Genomic DNA, 22489 nt, shown 5'->3' with positions numbered 1-22489 from the left:
TGGCTCAGTGATTGTGTATCGACCTATGAACCAGGAAATCACGGTTTGATTGTCAGTCAGGGCATATGCCTGGGTTGCGGGCTCGATCCCCAGTAGGGGGCATGCAGGAGTCAGCTGATCAATGATTCTCTCTCATCATTGATGTTTCTATCTCTCTCTCCCTCTCTGAAATCAATAAAAATATAATTAAAAAATTAATATTCACTTCTTTTGCATAACAGCGTAAGATAGGTGGTGCTTAAAGCTACCTATGTAGGAGGAACTCTACAGCAACTGAGTTTCACCACACACGGACTGCGAGCAGCCCTTAGAGAAGAATTTAAAGTCAAGGCCACAGCGCGTACAATCAACTTCTTCTCCAGGTGCAGAGCCACGGGACGCACAGGACCAGCGTGGCACTTCCTTCCCGGGGGTCCTGGCTACCGGGCTGCTTCAAAGGGGAGGAACAGGTCAGCCGACCCCGTCTTCACCGGTGAAAACAGCTCTCAGTCGGGCCGCGTGCACGGACTCAGCACGGCTAACAAAGAACACTGGGGTGGGGACAAGATGGCAGATTAGCTGCACAATCCGGACGCTGGTTTCAGGAGGACTTCTCCCAGCTCTCCCTTAGAGGCCCGGGTGCGTGCTGGGTGCATGCTGGGTGTGTGTATGTGTGTGTGTGTGTGTGTGTGCTGGGTGTGTGTGTGTGTGCTGGGTGTGTGTGTGTGTGCTGGGTGTGTGTGTGTGTGTGCTGTGTGTGTGTGTGTGCTGGGTGTGTGTGTGTGTGTGTGCTGGGTGTGTGTGTGTGCTGGGTATGTGTGTGTGTGCTGGGTGTGTGTGTGTGTGTGTGTGCTGTGTGTGTGCGTGCGTGCTGGGTGTGTGTGTGTGTGCTGTGTGTGTGTGCTGGGTGTGTGTGTGTGTGCTGGGTGTGTGTGTGTGTGCTGGGTGTGTGTGTGTGTGCTGGGTGTGTGTGTGTGCTGTGTGTGTGCTGGGTGTGTGTGTGTGTGCTGTGTGTGTGTGTGTGCTGTATGTGTGTGCTGTGTGTGTGTGTGCTGGGTGTGTGCGTGTGGGGGGGGTGCGGGGGGGATAAATCCCTCCCGCTGTTCCCTCTGCTTCTGCAGAGAGGGCCTGCAAGGAGTAAAGTCTCCTGTGCTGTGCTGTGCTGTGCTGCTTTTTTCTTTTCTTTCCGGTTGGAGATCAACTGCTGTGGGGCCCACATGGCCAGGGGAGACCCCCCCCCCCGCATTTGCTGGCAGGGCCCTCAGTCCCATGCCCTCTGCAGGTGTGCATGGCTGGACTCCACAGAGGGCTCTAAGCGCCTATGGGCGTGGGAAGCGCACCCCGTCAGCAGCTTCCTCTCCCCACTCAGCGGAAGGGGGAAGGCGCCCTTTCCTGCTGGGCTCCTTAAAACAATGTTTCTGTTGATTTCAGAGAGGAAGGGAGGGGGGGAGAGACGGAAACATCATGGATCGGCTGCCTCCTGCACGCCCCCGCAGGGGGATCGAGCCGCAGCCCATGCAGGTGCCCTGACTGGGAATCGAGCCGTGACCTCGGGGTTCCTGGGCCGATGCTCACCCACTGAGCGCGCAGGCCAGGCTCCGGTTGGGCTCCTGGTGGGAAGCCAGGGCTGTGGCCCACCTTCAGCTTGGCTTTCTCAGAGTCTGAAAGCCGCCTCCCAGGAGCGCCCTGCGTGTCGGTGGGAAAAGGGGAGCAGAGGGGCTGAGGCTGAGGAGTCTGTTTCCGACATTTAAAAGGTCCTCTGCTCATCACACCCCTGCAATTCCATCTCAGACACACTCTCCACGAACTCCAGCCAGGCTCCGTGGGCCCTCGGAGCTGAGGAGCACAGAGACAGGGGCCTGAGCTCTGCGTCTCAGCAGAATTCAGGGCTCAGGAGGAGGGAGATGAGGAGGGGGGAGGAGGAGAGAGAAAGCGATGCTCTGGCTTAGCTCGCCCTCGGACTGCGCAGAGCCGGAAAGAAGGGCCCTGGTGCAGCTCTGGGGCTACAGACACGGAGTCACAGAGAAATGAGGCGTCTTCAGGGAGCCCTTTGCGGCCGTTCTTATAACGATTGACTCGGAAGCACGCGTTATTTTAAATTAGAATTCTCTACTTTAAGAGAAATATTGTGAAATGTGTTTGTAAAAGGTTAATCTCTCAGGGATGGGTTGGAATATAAAAATTAAATGACAATTGAAAAAAATATGTGTTCAGTGCTTAGAAATGTGTTTCCAAACAAGTATGAATCTTTACTTTTCAAAATCTTATTTATTTATTTTGAGAGAGAGAAGAAGGGAGAAAGTGAGGGAGTTTGATTGGTTGTTCCACTTATTCACGCATTCCATGGTTGGCTCTCGTATGTGTCCTGACCGGGGGCCCGACCTACCACCTTGGGGTATGGGACCACGCTAACCACTGTGACACCGGCCCGGGCTGAACCGACTTTATGAGACACGACGAGGTTGGTCAGGAAAGTGAGGTGACCCGTGCGGTGCGTGTGGCCCCTGCACCAGGATGACGGGTAGCCACCAGCAGACGCGCTTTGGGCACAGGAGGTGGGCAACAGGTTTTTTAATTAAGCTCAGCGTCCTGTCCCAGCTGCCAGCTCTCCCTCCACCTCGCAGGACGGGAACACCGTCTGAGGTGACAGTCGTCAACTGTGCGATGCGTGTGATAAATTATAGAAACTGGAACATAACATTATTATTTAATAGCCCATTTCAAACATCACTACCATTTAAATAGCACCTGCAAGAAAATCGTATAAAATTGGCAATCAGAGATACACAATCAGGAAGAAAATACATACCGTCAGGGATCAGAATTTTTTACTTTAAATACAACGACGTTTTAAAAATCCCCTCTCGCCTTCATTAATGAGAATTATTAGGAGAATCGGCTACATCTAATCAACGATGCGAACTGAGATTATTACAAGGAACTCTGTCCGCTTCCCGCAGCCCCTCGCTGCCCACCCCCAGCCCCTCGCTACCCACCCCCAGCCCCTCGCTACCCACCCCCAGCCCCTCGCTGCCCACCCCCAGCCCCTCGCTGCCCACCCCCAGCCCCTCGCTGCCCACCCCCAGCACCTCGCTGCCCACCCCCAGCCCCTCGCTGCCCACCCCCAGCCCCTCGCTGCCCACCCCCAGCCCCTCGCTGCCCACCCCCAGCCCCTCGCTGCCCACTCCCAGCCTGGCCCGCCCTGCTCCCAGGTGCTGAACGACACAGAAACGCTCCCCGGCGGGGCAGCTCGGGTCTGTTGATCCCGACACTCATTTAGGCCACGGAGTTTCCTTTGCTCCAAATCACACGGAACCTTGACTATTGAGAAAGCAATTTCCTGGGAAGAAAATTAGACTGTGCTTTTGTTCACAGGTGAGTGACATTTCCTGACTTGGAGGGAAACAAGGCTAGAAAGGGAGTTGCTGGTGCAAAGAGGCCTTAATTTTGTTAAAAGGAGAGCAGTAAGCTCAACCTACCACCAATCACACCACAGCACCCGCTCCAGATGATTAACCGCTATTAAAATCAATGTCAGGAACGTGAACAATGAACCCCAGGCTGAAAGCCCGAGGAGAGGTCTGCGCTGGGCGCCCTCGCCTGTGTCCAGCCAGCCCCGCCCGAGCGAGCTGGGACACAGTGAGCCCCAGTTGGGTCAGGAGGGGACGAGGCCGTGCCTGGAGTCAGTCGCCAGCCGCCCGCCCGCGGAGTGAAAATAGGCCCCTTTCATGACAATTAAGTGGACATTCAAACAGCAAGCAGAGGAGCAGGCAGGGAGAAGCCACTCCCTCACTGTCCACTCTCCACGGAATCCAGTGACGAGAGGGGGGCCACCCCTGGGTCTTGAATGTCTTAAACGAAGGCCCTCACTGGAGCCTTTCCCCGCCACATGCCCCCGTGACCTGCTTCCCAGAAGCTAGTGCCTGAGAGCCCGTTCCCAAAGCCAATGTCACACTCCATTGCTTCGCCCCAATCTGATTATCCCAACAAGGACAGGCCTGAGACCAGGAAGCTCACACGTCAGTGACAAACGGACTGGGCGGGGACAGGGAGCTGCGTGTCTGTGTCATACCTGCACGAGTGGATGTACAAATTCACAGACATTTAGGAAACTAAAAAAAAAAAAAAAGCGAACTTATTTTGGGTTAGAACATTTAAAAGGTCTTTGAGGGGGTAAGGGACTGGTAGTTTCTTCACCAGAGTTTAATAATTGATTGCTGGTGGTATAGTCTGACGTAGTGAATCGGACTCCATGATAATATGGGAAATAAATCTAGGATGTCTAGGATGTCTCATTTCTTATGCACACTTTTCCAAAATATGCAAATTTGGGGAATCTAGTACTCAAAGAATAGGTAGAACTTGACTGGTCTGTAGTTCTTGTCAAAAGAAATATTTCAACGTGTCATGGCCACAAAATTGGCTAACAAATACGGAAAATGCTTTCTCCGCGGAGTGGCTTATTTGTCACCGTGTGGTCCTTGGTGTCTGCAGTGAGGACAAATGAGGAACCGTGTCAGCTGGCGAGCAGGACACACACTCTGCAGGAGCAGATGATTTATGGAGCCACCGGCGCTGCGTGATGAAAGCCTACACAGTGGCGCTACCTAGCTTCGGGGGGAAGAGACAAATGAGATTCGTGAAGGGTTTGCCACATACAGCGGGGACGAAAACAGACCCAAGTTAATAAGTTGTCGCAGGAACTAATTCGTCTGCGGGGTATCACTGACCAAATGACACAGGAGCACGAGTCGGCGCACGGCAAACTATCTGTCACTGTGTGGATTTCTCCTCAGTTTCTTCTTCCAATTCATTCAAAAGTCTACTGCCTAACTCTCCATCCTCTGGCTTCGTTCATTGTTATTGCTTTTCCCCTGGCTTGTGTTCAACTCATGAATTAAGTTCAAATATTAACATTTCCATTCAGTGTGTTTTGCCGAAAGGAGTAGATCTGAGACAGCGCTATTGTAACCTTTCATCTTGTCCAGAGCTGGCACAGGAGAGGGCGAGGGAGAGGCGGAGGCAGGGGGTGCGGTGCTGGGCCCTCGGGCTGGGGGACATGCTGAGCCTGAGCGGCGAGACAGGCAGCGTGCTGATGGCTTCGGAAATGGGCGAGCTTGTTGCTCCATAAGACAGACTTACAACTTCAAAAGCAGGACCGCTGGGCTCACATGAAGCCGTTCCCTGTGACAGGCAAGGTCAAGCGGGTTTGAGCCACTGTTAGGACAAACAGGTTATGATTATCCTCAAGATTAGATTCAAGTCCCAAGATAACGTTATCCTAAGGAATAGACAGGATGAGATACTCAGAAGAGAAAGTGTAAAGATGGTCGATTATCGATCATCTATCTACCTACTTATGGAGTGAGCAGTCTTAAAACTCATCATTGGATGAATTCTTCCCCTTGAGAGACAGAGAAACACCGAGTCCTGTTGTGTGGCCCTGGATTCTAACCGTTTGAGATGTTAATGCCTTTACGTGGATTGTGTGCCTCCAGATCCCCACAGGCCAGCGGTCAGTGTTAGCACGTCAGCACCTTGAAAAAGACGGAGCAGGAGCAGGGAGGTGGGGAGGGAGTGTGGGGGGCCTGGCCGGTGTGGCTCAGTGGTTGAGTATCTACCGTGAACCAGGAGGTCAGGGTTCGATTCCCATTCAGGGCACATGCCCGGTTGCAGGCTCGATCCCCAGTGTGGAGGCGTGCAGGAGGCAGCCGATCAATGATCAATGACTCTCTCATCATTGATGTTTCTATCTATTCCTCTCCTTTCCTCTCTGAAATCAATAAAAATATATTTAAAAAAAGAAAGAAAAAGACTGGGGGGATTTACACCCTAGAAACTCCAAATCCAAATCAGACCTTTTCACTGTGACACCCAGTTTACCAGCACGGCGCCGTCTGCACCCCAATCAGAGCTGCTGACAAGCGGATGCGGCTGCCTGTGGAGGGTGGTGACCGAGGAGACTGTGGGGCTGGGGTGGGAACTGCAGATGCATGAACAAGTGCACTGAGGGGCTAGGCTGGGACACACAGCCAGGTGCCAATCCCTTGTGTGTAGTCATTTTACATTTATCCTATTTAGAAAAACAGTATTTATAGATAAAACTCATTCCGTCAAAGAAGTGGTCTGACATAGCTCCCCCATCAACCTCTTAGGTAAAAAAAACAAAGCCACCGAATAAAAACAAAATAATACAGAAATAAAAATAATCCAATACTTCTGCATAGGAGCCTCGTCTATCGCAACATTCTTCCCCCTGAGGCAGGAACTGAAAATACCGGGTCAACAACGTCACCCCAATAAATTCAATAAATAAACAAGATGAAAATACCAAGTCAAATAACAAACCCTAAAAGACTATGAACAAATTTATTGTACTTTTCAAAATCATAACACAAAATCTATAGGTGTGTTTTCTGGTCAAGCCACGCCTTAGGAACAATTAGCCACTGTCCCGCTGTTTAAGAAATAGTATCCATTTTATTAGTCTACCATGTGTTCAGATTCTTTTTTTTAAATGTTCGAAGGCCTTTTGTATAAATTGAAATCTGTCATAAAAAGAACCCTCCTTGCCCCGGCTGGGTGGCTCAGCTGGTTGGAGTATCGTCCTTTTCACCAAAACATTGTGCGTTTGGTTCCTGATCAAGGCACGTACCTCGATTGTGGGTTCGATTCCTGGTCAGAGAGCGTGTGGGAGGCAATGATAGATGTTTCTTTCACATCAATGTTTCTCTCCCTCCCTCTCTCTCCCCTCTCTCTAAAAAGCAATAAAAACATATCCCCAGGTGAAGATTAAAAAAGAAAGGAATGTCCCCTTTATTGTAACTAATTTTGTGCTTTACTAGCCCATACACCCATTGATTAAACAAAATGGAACATTACTTATAAAACTGTTTACTATCGGTGAATAGGATTGAATGACTAATATGTAATTTTATATATATGTATAAACAATGAAAAGGAGCTAAAAATAAAATAGAGATGAATTCAACAATTATATATAACATATGACATAAGCAATAGATGAAGTGACATGTAAAAAAATCAATCTTTTCCTTTTAAAGAACTTAAAACAGATATGAACACAAAAAACAAACTAATTTAACCAGCAAGGCAAGCACCACACCACCAGACAGAAGTGGGCAGAAAAGTGATCGATGTGACGTAGTTTCCTCTCTCTGGGGGATGCAGCGCCACCGAGGAGCGGGGTGTGGGTGGTGCGGCGCGCCTTCTCCTCACAGCGCCTCCGCCTCCCTTCACACCGGTGAGCGGCTTGAACAATAAACATTCAATGACAAGCGGAAAAAATTGTTCACACTCTGTTCACTGCGGGGCTCACAGACGCAGGAGCGCTCGCAGCTACCGTGCGCCCGTTACAGAGTGAGAACAGCCAGCTGTCCTGTGAGCTTCTCCGGACACGGTGGCAGGAAAAGGCCGGCTGTGAACGCCCGCCAGGCAGCGCCCCTCCGAGGTCACAGCCCGAGTGAGGGACAGGGCGCGTGGCCTGGGCTAGATCTGTTCCCCTGGAAAACCTAACAACTTTCAGGATGAAATTTGGACGGAAAATTCTATTGCACATCAGAAATAAAAGGTTTTTTTCCTTTTGTGAATTACTCATCAAGTAAATAAAAGTTTAAAATCTGCCTCTGTGTCAGTCTTTGTAGGCATCGTTTCATTTAATAAACAAAATAACCCGATAGAAATACGGGCGCTCTTACTATCTTCAATGTATAGTGGAGAGAAACAGAGGCTGGAGACTTTAAATGACTCGCCCGTCCAGGGAGTCTGACGTGGAGGGACTCACATCCAGTCATTGTAACTGCTCCCTGGGAAGCTGGGCAGACTTCTTTTTATTTTTGTTTTATTTTTATTTTTATTTTTTAAAAAAATATTTCATTGATTTTTCACAGAGAGGAAGGGAGAGGGATAGAGAGTTAGAAACATCGATGAGAAAGAAACATCAATCAGCTGCCTCCTGCACACCTCCTATTAGAGATATGCCCTCAACCAAGGTACATGCCCTTGACTGGAATTGAACCTGGGACCTTTCAGTCCGCAGGCCGACGCTCTATCCACTGAGCCAAACCGGTTAGGGATGGGTAGACTTCTTAAAGATTTCACCCAGAACGTGAGAGTCTCGAAGTCTTCACTTCTCTGTCAGCTATGGCGATAGGGTTGTGCTGGACATGGCATCACAATGAAAGTGAGCATAAAAGGCACTTGGCTTCTGCAAGAACAAGGCGTCCCTCAATGTTGCTGGAAATGAGGAGAGTGTGAGGCAGCGAGTGTGGGAAGCTGGTGGCGCCAACTTTGGCAAGTTCTGGAGTTCTTAGCGTCCAAGTTTTAAATAAGCCTAGACATGTCTCAGAGACGTTTTCGTGTTTATTTCCTCTCCCTTCAGAGCAATGCTTTGATGAATTATGTATAAAATGAATGCAAACACGCAGATCCAGCCCCCTTTGAAAATCTAAGGGTGTAAAAATGAGCAGAGAACAACCTGGGCAGAACCTGTACCGAGATTTCAAAGCCCCTGCATTTGAAGTGAAGTCTGTGATCCACTCCCACACAGGCCTCCGTGGGTCCTCACAGCCTCACCCCCGCCTCTAATGTCAGAATGTCTTAGTAATGGAAGAGGCAGAGCGTCACGCCCCAGTTAGTCTACACGATCAGCCACACGCCAGCCACCTCTCCGAGCGCCAGTGACCAGACCCGACAAGAGGAGAGGAAGCATCCAGTGGCAAATAAAACCCAATGGCAGAGTGAGACCTTCAGTGAAATGTAGTTTACAGAAATGCAGCCCGTAACATTTATAACTTTCTCCCCAGAAACTGCATTTCCCGATGACTGTTGCTTGTCGGTGTGAGGGCACATCCGCGAAGGCTAAGATAATTTTCACAAAACCCTCCAGTGTCCCAGAGCAGACCAACTGCCCACACCGACCAGAATCCGAGAGCTCAGGCCAGAGTGCTCTGGGCACAGCCTCCGCCCCAAACGGCGAGTGTGGCCGCGCCCATCACCCAGTGCTGTTTTCATTTTACTGAACCGCTGCTGCTACACCATTAGGACGAGGAAGTCCAATGCTCCCATCGAGTTTGTTTCTCTGTCTCATGGGCATCACTGAAGTTATAGCTAAAATAAATTACTTCTACCACACATTTTACTTTTTCTCCTATTCACGTCATACCAGAAGAAGAGAAAAGATAGCAGAGTAAGTATTTACCAGTGTGACTCTATTAATTATCAAGAGCGTGGCTCGAGCCCACCCACAAATAGGAAATGAATGACATACATACCCTCATTATTTATCAGTCATGAGTGAGTTTTAAGCGTTAAAGCATTTCTTCACACAAAATCATTGTTCTCTGACAATAATCTCAGGCTTGCTCCAATCACTTGGTGAGCGGGAAGAAGGAAAAGGTAGAATTTGGGTGAGCAATCTTATGGTTTCTAAGCTTCACGGTGGACGGTATAAACACCAACCCATGCTTCCAAATCCCTCTCTAAGGGAAGATGGCTGCCTTACATGAAATCTCGCACAAAACCAGGCCGGCTGGACGATGGAACTTGAGTCCAATAACGGACAACAGAATACCTGAACCGAGGACGTCGGTGAGCAGCAACGACAGTTCACAGTGTGGGCCTCTCCTCTCGGTTCCTGAGACGGCTCTGCCGTATAAACCCTAGTAACTCCCATCCTGTGTTCAGATCCGGGGGTTGGTTCCCCCAGAGGCTCCTGCGTTGTCTGCGCTGGAGCAGGAGTGCACTCCTCGGGGCCCCCGGAACAGCTGAGGGGCCCACAGACCCTGTGTCTCCAGCCCCAGAAGCTGAGAGAACCTCGCTCCTCTCCGGGGAGCCTGCGTTTACCCAGGGCGGTCCTCGCAGACGCCGCCTGAGTCCCAGGGCACAGGAGTCAGCACTGTGCTTCCACGGGCAACAGCATTTCGGAGGGAGCGGAACTATGCCAAGAGGTAAGCAGCCCAGGTCCCTCTGACTGACCCAGGTGACAGCCAGACACCCACTCATCGGGTCTGCCCAGGGGTGCCTGCGCTGGGCGGCGGCCACCTTGGACTCAGGCCCTGAGGCTGTGCCCCATGGACACCGCCGCACTCTCCGTACAGGAGCCATGCGGGGCTGTCCTCCGGGCACAGTGGCACTAGCCCGGCCTCCTCTTGTCTTCCGTCAGCGCAAATAAATTTTACGTAAAACATATGGGCCATTTGTTCTGTCATTGGCAGAATTCTTCTTCATATACAAACAACACATCGGGAACGTTCTGCGCTCTAATTTAATCCAGCCTCTTTCCGCCTGTATTCCAGAGGCAAAGAATTTTAAGTAAATTTAGTTTACAAATGAGACCATCCCATCCCCGCACTCCTCCCACTAACAAATGTGTGACACCATGCGGGGGAACGGTGTGTAAGTGCGCGTGTCCTCCAAGCTTTAGAACCACGATGGCTGCACGGGGGCTCGCTATTTCCTGGAACTCCAGGGCACGGCTCTCAAATCAATTGTGAAAACATCTGCAACCGAGTACACAGTGGCCGAGAGCCGTTTACTCTTGTTTACTTGAACTATTCGCTAAAGGCTTGGAAAATAAATATAATCATGTCTATCAGACTTATCAGGGGCTACTAATTCCGTTTAAGAATTCAAGAAGCATGACTGAATACTCCTCAAAGTTCCATTGGTCTGACGCTGTGTGGATCCATCTTTAAATGTCCCTGAGAACCAGGTAAATTATTTTCTAATCTCTCGTGTTAAAAATCATATATTAATACATTCTGCCCTTTTAAAATAGGTACAAATAGCAAACTTGTGTATTTTCTATAGGAAGATCACTCCCATTCCTCTGTGAAAGAGAATAGAATTTTTAAAACTGAACTTTATCTCAAGGTACTTACAGATTCACATGTAGTAGTTGCAAGAAATAATAAATAAGTGATCGAGGCCCTGTCCCAGCTCCCCCAGTGGTGACAGAGCTATAGGACGACATCACAGCTGCGCCGCCGGCGTTGGTGTGAGACACGGAGACACGGAACACCCGTCCCCACGGGGGTCCCCCTCCTGTGCTTGGCCACCACACGCTGCTCCCTCACACCCCCTCCTTATCACCCAACAGCCGCCCATCTCTCCTCTATCCCATTGTCTTGCCGCTTCTAGAATCTGATACATGGGGAGGATTCAGCACGGGACCGGGGTTGGCTTTTCTTCGCTGGGCACAAGGCGCTGAAGTCCGTCCAGCCCGGGGTGCCCACAGCTTGCTCTCCCCCCACTGCAGAACCTGTGGCTGCGCCAGGCTGGCGCTGTCACTCCCGCGCTGCAGGCCCGGCTGCTTCCGCTGGGGCCGGTGCGGGAAGCTGCGGGCAGCATTCGGGTCCGGCTTCTGCGTGGCCGGAGGTCTCCGTTCCTCGGGGGTGAATAACCAGGTGGAGTTCACGTTCAGTTTCTCTGGGCCACGGCCGTACTCCCCCCAGAGTGGCTGGGCCGGTGCAGCCTGCCTTCCCGCCGCAGCCTTGCCAGCGTCTGGGTCAGCGCCGCAGCCATCCAGCCACCTCGGGGGCAGGTACAGGCACTTGCTGTCCACCCACAGCTCACCACACTCCCTGCTACGGGCAAAGTCTGGGAGCCTCACTCCCTTCATGTCCTTTCGCCTCATGAAAGCTAAATTTCTGCCAGATAACCTTTTTTCTTCTTCACATTTCTTTCTTTTCTTTTTAAAAATCTTTATTGTTTAAAGTATTACATATGTTCCCCCTTTTCCCCCATTCACCCCTTCTAGCCCCCTCACTTTCCCCCCCCTTCCCCCTGCCAGGCCCTCGCCACCCACCCTCCCCGCCTTCCCTCTGAGATTCCACAGTCTGCTCCTTGCTCCCGTGTCTCTGAATCTATTTCGTTCACCAGTTTCATTCAGACAACCCATTTTTCGACATCCATATCTTTTTTTCCATTTTCTTATAACATTTTGAGTCTCTTAAAATCTTGCCAATACCAAAGTAGAACACTGACTGTATGCAGGAAAGAATTGCGCTCTAAGAGTGCCTCTCAGACTGGCCTGCAGACACACCCTCTAGGAACTGTGAATTCTATGAAATTTTTTAAAATGTTGTGATATTAGATTATGATCTCCAAAATATCCTTCACCAGTTACAAAGATGAAACCACTCGTTTAGTTATGAAATTTCCATCAGATTGTGGTCTTAAGCTTCAAAATGTGGCCTTAAGTTTGGGGGAAGACATCAAAAAATACTTCCTAAGAGAGACTGAGATTCTTAAGTGCGAGAAACCCGACCAGTGCCCGGGACCCCATCCACCTGTTACCCAGCACACTGCCTACACACTCAAATGTCCCGGAATAGTTATCAATAGAGCCCTTTTTCATTCCCCAAAGTCTGCCATTTTGTATCATAAGCTTTAATGGCCACATTATCTATGATCACGATAAAAAGAAAGAAAATGAAAAGAAGAGGGAAAACCCAGCAAGTATATACACCCCAAGCCTCCACCGCTCCACCCCCTCTCAGTCGCCAAGGGGTTTACTTAGCATTTGTTAGTGGAAACATAAATAGCCCCTGTGCATGGCTCATGCTCTTTTTCCCAGCGGTAGCTCCTCATTACACGTTCTGTGCTTGTCCTGTTCTAAGGCTGTGAAAGACTATGAAAGAACAGCAATATTCGGCCAATTGCAGCCTTAATAAAATATAACCACCAAACTTGCAAATAAACGCATAACTTCCTAGGCCTTCCAATAAAACTCTTATATGCAAACAATCTACCAGCTTCTTAACCCAAAATCACTAACCGTGGCCCACTTCAGAGTCCCAGAGACAGCTTGTTAGCTTTTCTTAATTTCCTCAGACAGACTTGAACTCGATTCCAGCAAAGTATATGACAAGTGGGTAGAATTAGAGGGAAATTATAAAATTATAAGTGATAATACACCTATCACCATATAAAGAAAGAATCATTATGAATTATTAAGAACATGTAAACAGAGTTTGGGGCCTGCTCAGATGCTTTCCCCTGCCAGCTGAATTTTTATAACTAGCATATAGTAATTCTAGAATCAGAAAAGTATCGCCTGAGGATATTAAAAGGGAAATAATGATGCTGGAAAAAGGTAAAGGCCGTTAGGAGCACGCCAACTCTCAAAAATGCGGTTCAATGACCTTTCCTTACGTTGGAGGGGGTTCGGGGGCACAGGGGGTGTTCACAGAATCCCCGTGCAGCTTTTAAAGTTTCCACATTTAGCAGGTTAATTAGATATCTGATCCAAACATGCTAGAATGTTCCTGAAATAACAACCACATTTTCTTACAGATTTCAAAACCCTGAATTCTTTAACCATGGGATAGGACGTACCTGTCAGTAAAAGCTGGTTGTCACTACTCACAAATTCTGAAATATATATGGTGTATGTCACTAACAATACAGCCAATTAAGTCATCTGGCTTTTGAGGGTCATTTACTCTTCTTTAATATTTACAACCTAAGCTATTAAAGTGTTAATGTCTTTGATCTTCCAGACTCAGACCTGTCACCATGAAGCTCAGACGAATGGGGGTAATAAACGAATGACCTTTAGCACTGACGGCAGAAAGGCCTCCTTCGTGGAATGATGGCCGCTGAGTGTGTCCATACATTTGAAACATCATAAAACTGAGTATCTGTTGAAAGGAATTTATGAACACCCACCCGGATGAACCCTTTTATGATGCAAACATGTCTATGTCACATTTTATTTCCTTTTTTGTAAGTCTAATTTACTGTCACAAAAAGAATACAAGCAGAGTAACTTCCCCATAACATGATAAAGCACAGCAAGGTCTCCATGCCCTGGTGTGACGGTTAACTTTACACGTCAACTTGACTGGATGGGTTCCCACTGGAACTCAGCCCATGACTCAGGTCTTAGGACCTGTCAGCCTCCCTAGGTGCATGAGGCAATTGCTTATATATATCTCTATCTGTCATCTAACTATCATCTATCTATTGATCTATCTATCATCTATCTACCTATCAATCATCTATCTATCTATCTATCTATCTATCTATCCATCCATCTATTGATCATCTATCATCTTATCATCTATCTATCTATCTATCTATCTATCTATCTATCATCTATCTATCTATCTATTTATCTATCCAGGCATCTATCTATCTACCTATCTACTGACATGTCCTATATACCTATGTAAATTTATATCTTATTGGTTCTTTTCTCTGGAGAGCCTTGACTAATAAATATACTAGCTAATAAACCTGTACTGATATTAATGACAGTAATAATAGCACAGCTTTTATGAATACAATGAATTCTGTTCAAACAAAATCTTATACAAATACTGAAGTCCCTGTCATTTTTAATAGTTAATCTAATTTCAAAGATGATCAGTTTTGGTATATACAACTATATTATAACCTTATTTTCCTTGTATAATTCTGAATCATAAAATTAAAATTATGTAGAGGTGATTTATGGGACTTTTGGTATGCTGTGAGTCAGATTTGGGGGACTGGAGAAGGCGTTATTTGAACGGGCCCGGAATACTCGGTTGCATGAGTTAACAAGAACACTTTACAAAGAAAAAAGATCAAGCCATTGTGAGCAATATGTCATATTAATATTTTATATTGCATACCTGTAGGTGTGAGAAAAATAATACAAACACACAGAGAAGCATTGCTTACAAAGTAGGAAAAAGTGTTTAACTCTTTCTGACCTGCTTCTCATAAATGCAGAGCAGAGCAGATCTCCATGTTATAAAAATAGGTTTTCAAAGCGGTCAGACCATGATGACTACTGAGCAATGCAACTAGAGGTTCTGTTTTTCCTAAGTTTGTTCAGAGGAACTGTAGTCTTTGTAAGCTCGCCATTTCCACTGTTCTCAACGTAAGTAGAACCTGTATACGTAAGGGTCAAATATTTATTTATAAAATCCAGAGCTCTTTTTAGTTAACATATAAATATCATACACACACCAGCACACATACACACACAAATATACATTATATATTTTCCCCAGTAAAATACGCGCCCTATCATTGCCTGAACTCATTAATTTATTGCAGAATCCACGATGAAATGAGTCTTGTGTTATTCAAGGTGATCTCTCCGACCCTGAAGTGACTGCCTACTGATGATGATGAGGATACTAATACGTGCGAACATGTATACAGTGCGATGATTTTCACCCAGGGGCCACAAGGAGTTTTACAACAAGCAATACCGACTCCTTAGTCAGGGCACTGACCTCTTTTCCCTTAGATTGTCAAATAAAAACAGGACAACAGCCGACACGATCGCAGTCCAATGTGAATGAATGAAATTACATCTATTTTTTGTCAGATTGGCAATGTTTTTGATGGGACACGGGATTTTAGTCTTCGTGTATGTGTGCCATGAGATGGAAAAGGTGGAACATGGCGGCTCTCGTGTTTACTATATACCGTCCTCTGTTCTAAGAGCTGTCAGAATTAACCAGTTTGGTCCTCACAATCTAATGGGGCAGGAACTGGTACGATTCCTATTTTACGAGCGAGCGAACTGAACCCCCGAGCGCACATTCCCTGCGCGTGTAAGGTACATCCAAACAGCTGTTTTGCCTTAATTCGTGATTTGAAAAAACGGGCGCTCCCCCATACCTGAGTTCTATCGTGACGTAAACTCTGGAGCATCACCGAGCACTCGGAAGTGAAGATTGGTCACACGGAAACGCTCACGGCACGTCCTAAGGACACCAGGCGCTGGAAGCACGTCCTCCCACGGCCGCCCTCCAGGAGAGACAGCGCGTGGGGGGCCAGGGACTCTCCCCCAGGAGCCCGCTGCCCAGGGCGCCCGGCCCTGCCTCTCGGACCCAGTCCCGCCTCAGGCTGAGCCCCGCAGCCCGGCCGCCACCAACCTCCCTCCAGGATTGAGTCAGGGCACGAGGTCACCACGCCAGAGGCCCTTCCTCCTCCGCCTCCTTCCCACGCGTTCTTCACCAGTGACTTCTTGTTCTAAGACGCCCTCAGAGGAGTCCGGGGGGGGGGGGCGTGGAGGGTGCCTTCTTTACTGGCCCCTCCCGGCCTCCCAAATGGGGAGCTGCTATGGTGCCAGGGCCACAGCCTCTCCCTCTACGCAGGTCGCGGGGAGCGGTGGCCTGAGCCCGCTGCTGAGCCAGGAACTCTACAAAGAAACCGCAGCAGCCCATCCGGCCACAATATGTGACCACAATAATGTGACCACAATATCCAACCACAATATCCGACCACAATAATGTGACCACAATAATGTGACCACAATATGTGACCACAATATGTGACCACAATATCCGACCACAATAATGTGACCACAATAATGTGACCACAATATGTGACCACAATATGTGACCACAATATCCGACCACAATAATGTGACCACAATATCCGACCACAATATCCAACCACAATATGTGACCGAGGGTGAGTGAAGTGGCCCGAGCCCGAGCCGTCCCGTCCGCTGCCTGCAGGACAGTCCCCAGGTGTCACCTCTCACCGCCCACAGCCCCGGGCTGGCTCCCCCCCCCCCCCCCCCCGGCCTCGCTCTAGCTCTCTCACCTGAGCCCTCGGGGCCCAGCCGGCACACCTGGGGGGGCGGCGCCCTTTCCCTCCCTGCAGAGGCCCAGCCTCTGCTCGGGTCTGGAAGGACGGGGCGGCGGCGCCCAGGGCACACTCGCTCCTTCTCCGGCTCCAGCACCTCCCGAGCATCCGCTCAGCGGCGGCTCTTTCCGTGTGACTCCCGCTGAGACCTGGCTCCCACCCGACAACGTCCTGACGTGGGTCTGCTCCTCCACTGGCAGCCAGTCACCGTCCCGGCACCGCCATTGGGTCAGGGAAGGCGGCCGCTGATGGTGAGCCCCGCTGACGGGGGAGCCCCGCTGGCATGGCGGTGTGAGCCCCGCTGACGGGGGAGCCCCGCTGGCATGGCGGTGTGAGCCCCGCTGACGGTGAGCCCCGCCTGTGGCTCCGCCTGGCACTTGCCTTAGAGCCCTGCTCCCTCCGAGGTCTGGTGGCTCTGCCTGCCCTGGTGCTTGTCAGAACAGACTAACTCCACAGACAGCCACACATAGATGGTTGCAGCCATCAGTCTAGCCCAGCGGTTCTCAACCTGTGGGTCATGACCCCTTTGGCGGTCGAACGACCCTTTCACAGGGGTCGCCTAAGACCATCCTGCATGTCAGATATTTACATGACGATTCATAACAGTAGCAACATTACAGTTATGAAGTAGCAACGAAAATAATTGTATGGTTGGGTCACAACATGAGGAACTGTATTTAAAGGGCCAGAAGGTTGAGAACCATCAGGCCCACAGGTGGAGGTGAGGTGCCATAGGACACGCATGTCAAACTCGTGGCCCCTGGCCCGCATGCGGCCACAATAAATATTTTTGTGGCCCGGCCAATATAATGATATTTAAGAAACATTTTAATAAAAATTTTGCAACTTAATTTTTACAATATCCTGTTATACATAGTTATTGATAACGAACTACAACGTTCGCTGACTGATGACTATAATCGTGTTGCATTCATGTCCCTTACGCGCCTTAAGCGCAGGTGCACCATTTCTCCCCACTGACACCAGCAGGGAATATTTTAGCAGCGATGGCCACATCATTAGTCTTGGACTGACTTGTTTGGTGTGCATAACAGGAAATATTTCACTTTTGGAGAACAAGAAAAATAGGTTTATTTGCGTTACGCTTATTAATTTGTGCAGTTATTCAGTGTCTAGTAAGTTAATGCTCAAGAAGAGATATTAATTTTTATTAAAATGTTCTATTATTTTATGTTAACGACGACTCATTTATTTCAGCCCTTTGTATTCAGCATGTCTCTACAGAAATAAACCTACGTTCCTATGAAAATTGAAGCTTTTGTTTTTTGCGGCCACATCAACGTAAACCCTGCTTATTTGGCCCGTGTTAGCCTCTGAGTTTGACTTGTTTGCCACAGGACCTCAAACTCCCAAGCTTTGGGGAACATGAAACATCCCGGTCCGAGGAGCCCTTTTAGAGTCACTTATTGGAGGAGACGCTCTTGGACTTAGAGGTTGGCGGGAACAGGAAAAGCTTTCCAGTTGACGGAGACAAAAAATACCAAAACACTTGAGCGCAGCCACCCCTTGCTCGTAGGGAAAGCAATTGCACAGAAGTTGTGCACCATGAACAGCCTGCCCTCAGCAGGGGGCCTGGGAGTGGGGCGAGCTGCATGCCTATGGCCTCCTTTGGGGTCCCCACTCTGAAAGCATCCGCAGAGCAGCTGACATCATCCCCAGGCGACAGTGATGGGGTGTCTGTAACGGAGGGATATCGGGTGCCAGACAGCCTCTGTGACAGCAGCCTCCACCCACAGCCCACTGTGAGCAGGTTAAAAAGGGGGTGTCTGCAGGGCCTCAGCAGCCTGACCCCCCCCCCCAGAGGACCACCTCAATCCAACTAAACTTTATTTGCTGGCTTCGCTGAGAGGGACTGCAGGCTCACTAGTCCCCTAACCAGCCATCACCTCATTCCCGCAGAAATCACTGTCCCAGTGACCCCGGGTGCAGAGATCGGGGCTCCCCTGGGGCGGGAGCAGTGCAGCCCCCAGAGAAGACAGGGGAGCCCTCTCCAGCGTGTCAGGGGCCTGCTCCCCGAGTTGGGGGGCTGGAGAGGGGTACCCCCACGCGCTGTGAGTGGGCCCTGGGACGCCCTCCCTGGGTCAGTCCCACAGGCAGGCGCAGGGCACCGCAGCCCTGAGCCGTGGATCTGAGCATTTATTCGTGTCCTTCCTCCTTGGGATTCTCGTGGAGTAAGTGAGGGAGGAATTGGACACGGAAACCGTGCCCTGCTGCTCCCGCTCAGTCTACATTTATTCACGGTCTGCCCCCCCCCCGCCCCCCTTCAGTCCTTCCTCTTGCTGCTTCGCTGCATAATTAAGGTCAGAGTTAATGAAGTGGCGGAGTCCAGTTCAGGGAGTCCCCAGGCGCCGTCTCTTCTATCAGATCCGGACCCTGAATGTCAGCCAGGGGGTGCGTCCCGGCCCAGCCCCCAGGCCACTCACCTGCACCACCAGGTCATTCCTGAGCTCCTTCCCCGCGAAAATCACGCGCAGCTGGTCGGCTGGAACCCCCTGTCGCTTAGCAACCTCCTCCTTGAGCTGGAAGATGCTGGTGGCAGAATCCACCTCCACTGGGAAACCGTGGCTGGAGTTGAACCTCACGAACACTGGCCGAGAGAGTGGGGAGAGAGAGAGTGAGATCCCTCGGGCCCTGGCACGGCGACAGCCCGTTTCCGACCAGGTGCCCGCCCCGCCCGCAGGGAGTGGCAGCCTGTTCCTTCGCTCACAGCCTCAGGCTGTGGGGTGACAGTGGGAGAAACATGTGTTAGTGACACAAACAACCCTGCTGCTCCCCGACGTCGTCCGGGGAAAGGGCCGAGGCAGAGCGCCCCGTGGCTGGAGCTGTGCGAGCCGTGGGGTGATCAGCGACGGCCCGGCAGCTGCCAGGTCGCCCCTCCCTCCAGGGCGCCTTTCCGTACACTGAACCCCGTGAGCACTTCAGCGAGCCCCGGTCCCGGTGGGTGCTGAGACTTTCCGCTAAACGAGGTTTGACAAAACCACCTTCACCGCAGGCTCATCGACATCGACAGCCTGAGGCTCCTCTGACAGCCTGAGGCTCCTCTGCCATCTCAGCGATCGGCGGCCTGCTCTCGCAGCGATGGAGGAAGTGTGGCCGCTGGGTGCCGGCTGGAGAGCTGCCATGGAGAGCCCCGGGCGCAGCGGGCCCAGCCCCAGGCTCGCTCTCCTCGCCGAGGTCCTTTCCAAACCAGTGACCCGCTCCCCCGCTGGAACTTCTCCCCCTGCCCTGGGGCCCTCTGCACGCCTCCTCCCCCTGGCCTCACGCCATCTGTCCTGTCCTCTCCTGTCATGGCTCTCGCGGAACCTTCCAAATGTTGGCAGTGGCCTCGCCGCTGACGCCTCACACCATTCTGCTAAGGAGGCCCTCCCAGGGCTCCCCGTTCTTAAAGGCTCATGCGGCTCATGGGGAGAAGACTCCAGCCCTCTCCTCTGCACACACCTGTACCCAGCATTGCTCCGCCAGGCCCCACATGTGCTCTGTGGAGCTACATGTTCCCAGACAACACACACAGACAACGACCCGCCCATCGCTGGCCTGGCTCACGCCGTGCCCTCCGTCACCAGGGCCGGACCCATCCAGCTCCAAGGTGACCTCCTTCTGACCCGCTCACCGTCCGCCCTGGAGGCCGAGCGCCCGCGTCAGAGCCAGTGACAGCCCTGCAGCCACACGGAGCGTCCCTACCCGCTGCGGCGCCAGAGGGACCGCACAGTCCTTTCTACGCAGAGGTGGGGCTGTCGCAACAATCGGGCGCGCCCAGGTCCGAGTTTCAAGTCAAGCTCACGGGGAACAGGCCCGCACTGGGCCAGGTGCCCCGCCCTCCCGGTGGCAGCCGGCGCAGCGCGGCACAGCCCGGCGCGTGGTTTCCGGTGCAGCTCTGGGAACAAGCACCGTGAACACCACGGCTCCCTCCCCCACCAGGAGGGCATTACAGGGTCACCCCCTGGGGTCACACTAGAGATTCGGAACCACGGCCCAACGGTAAGCGGCGCCGCACACGATTCCACCTCACCTGGTGGTTACAAGGGTCCGGTCACTCTCAGCTGTTCCCACGTTAAGAATCTGTTAGTTATGTCACACAGCTCAGTGCTTGACTGTGCTGTCAGATATTATCCTTTTCGAATGTCTGACATCATCTTAATTCCTGACGGTCCCGAAGCTCTTTCTGGTCGGAAGCCCAGTTCAGACCCCACACCCGGCATCGCGGTGCAGAGCGGAGAGCAGGACTCTGCCTGGGTGACGACCAGCGACCACCGGGTCAGCTCCCTGAGGACGCAGCGCCGGTGCCAGCACCTCAGACAAAAGGCCCAGAACACGAACAGAGAGGGAAGTTCTGGTGGGGAGGACATGCCAGGAGCAGCACATTTCCAAAGCACAAAGCACGCGGCACGTAGCCAGGCGTACCGGCAGCAAAACCCGTCTTTCCAGCTGGAAGGAGCGAAAGGCCGAATCTGAGAAAAACTGCCTCCGAGAAGCGCGAGGGGCCTCTCAGAGGGACAGGAGTCAGAGAGGGAATGTCACCCTCTGTCGACTGTGTCTGGCTGACGGCGGAACCAGAGGTGCAGAACACACGCCGCGTCTCCTGGCAGAAGACAAGGTCTGCTCGAGGATGGGGGGTGACCCCACCACGCAAGGGGGTGGCACAGAGGCTCCCTCCCCAAGGGCGCCGTGTGGGCAGAGGAGCGAGAAGAACAGCACAGGAGGCAAGGACTTCAGTGAGGAGGTCGAGGTCAGGTCCACAGTGGCGCGTCGCTCTGACGATGTGCACCCTGGATGCGCTGCTGTGGGAAGAGCATTGCATCTCCGTGGTCTTCCTCTCAGAAACCCCCCCCCCCCCCCCCGTCTGATCCTGAGAAAAGCATGACGCGAAGCCCACAGGAGGGACAGTCTGAGAATTCCTGACCAGCCCCTCCCGCGCACAAGGTGAGTCTGAACCGCTGCGCCACCCAGGGTGGCCGGAGGAGACCTAAGGTCGTGGCTAAAGGCAACGTGCTCTTCCAGATGGGATCCCAGAAGCGAAAGAGGACATTCTGCACAAACAGAGGAAATCTGAGAAAAGTTTGGATTTTAGTTAATAAAAATTGTCAACACTGATATTAATTATAAAAATCTAGTATAATAATATGTCAAAATAAGGAACCTGGGTATGGAGTATAATGAGAACTCCCTGTACTATCTTTGCAATTTTTCTCTAAAGCTAATACCACTCTAAATAGAAGTTTATTTTTAAAAAGTCTGGACTGATTCAGATCTGCTGTCCAAAGAACAGATTTTTCAGTTCAAATCCAACTAAAATAATTGTCTCGTAAAACAAAAGAAACAACTGTCATCAGAAAAAAAAAAAAAAGAGAGAGAGACAGAATCCAGACTTTCCAAAAATTACATTCATAATGTTCAGGATATAATCACAAAATCACCCAATATTTGAAAGAACCACAAAAATAAAGCATATTTTCAGGAGAAAAGAAAGTCAACTGAGATAAACCCTGAGGTACCTTTGAGTCTGGAAGTAGTGGCCAGTATTACTATCCTCAGAGAAGTAAAACACTGTATTCGTGTGACGAATGGAAGGACAGGACAGACAAGGAGAACAATGGAAATCACAGAGAAGAGCCAAATGGAATCTGCAGAAACAGAACTACATTACCTGGAATGAAAATTTCTTGGGTAATGACAAAATGGAGATAAGAGAGAAAATATTAATGAAGAGTAGGAAGGAAGAAGATGAACAGTGTGAACAGACCTCAGGGACCTAGTAGGTGATATCCAATTGTCTAACATACATGTAATTTTAGTAACAAAAAAAAGAAGAGAAAATGAGGCAGAAAAATTATTTGAAGAAATAATGCCTAGAACTTAGAAATGTCTAATG

At 50.5% G+C, this 22489-nt stretch overlaps 1 protein-coding gene across 3 annotated transcripts in view; it reads right to left on the bottom strand.

Annotated features, from left to right (window-relative positions):
* The window catches only part of PRKN (parkin RBR E3 ubiquitin protein ligase), a 533123-nt gene that overhangs the window by 363640 nt on the left and 146994 nt on the right, over nt 1-22489 (bottom strand). For all 3 annotated transcript variants that reach the window (XM_059699897.1, XM_059699895.1, XM_059699896.1), the window contains exon 2: nt 19044-19207. In XM_059699897.1, coding sequence (XP_059555880.1) covers nt 19044-19207 — 164 coding nt within the window. The remainder of the gene's footprint in view (nt 1-19043; nt 19208-22489) is intronic.

The sequence above is a fragment of the Myotis daubentonii genome, chromosome 6, assembly GCF_963259705.1.
Source record: "Myotis daubentonii chromosome 6, mMyoDau2.1, whole genome shotgun sequence".
In the NCBI taxonomy this organism is placed as follows: domain Eukaryota; kingdom Metazoa; phylum Chordata; class Mammalia; order Chiroptera; family Vespertilionidae; genus Myotis; species Myotis daubentonii.
The sequence above is the reverse complement of the archived record's forward strand: the minus strand, read 5'-3'. Positions and strand labels throughout refer to the sequence as shown.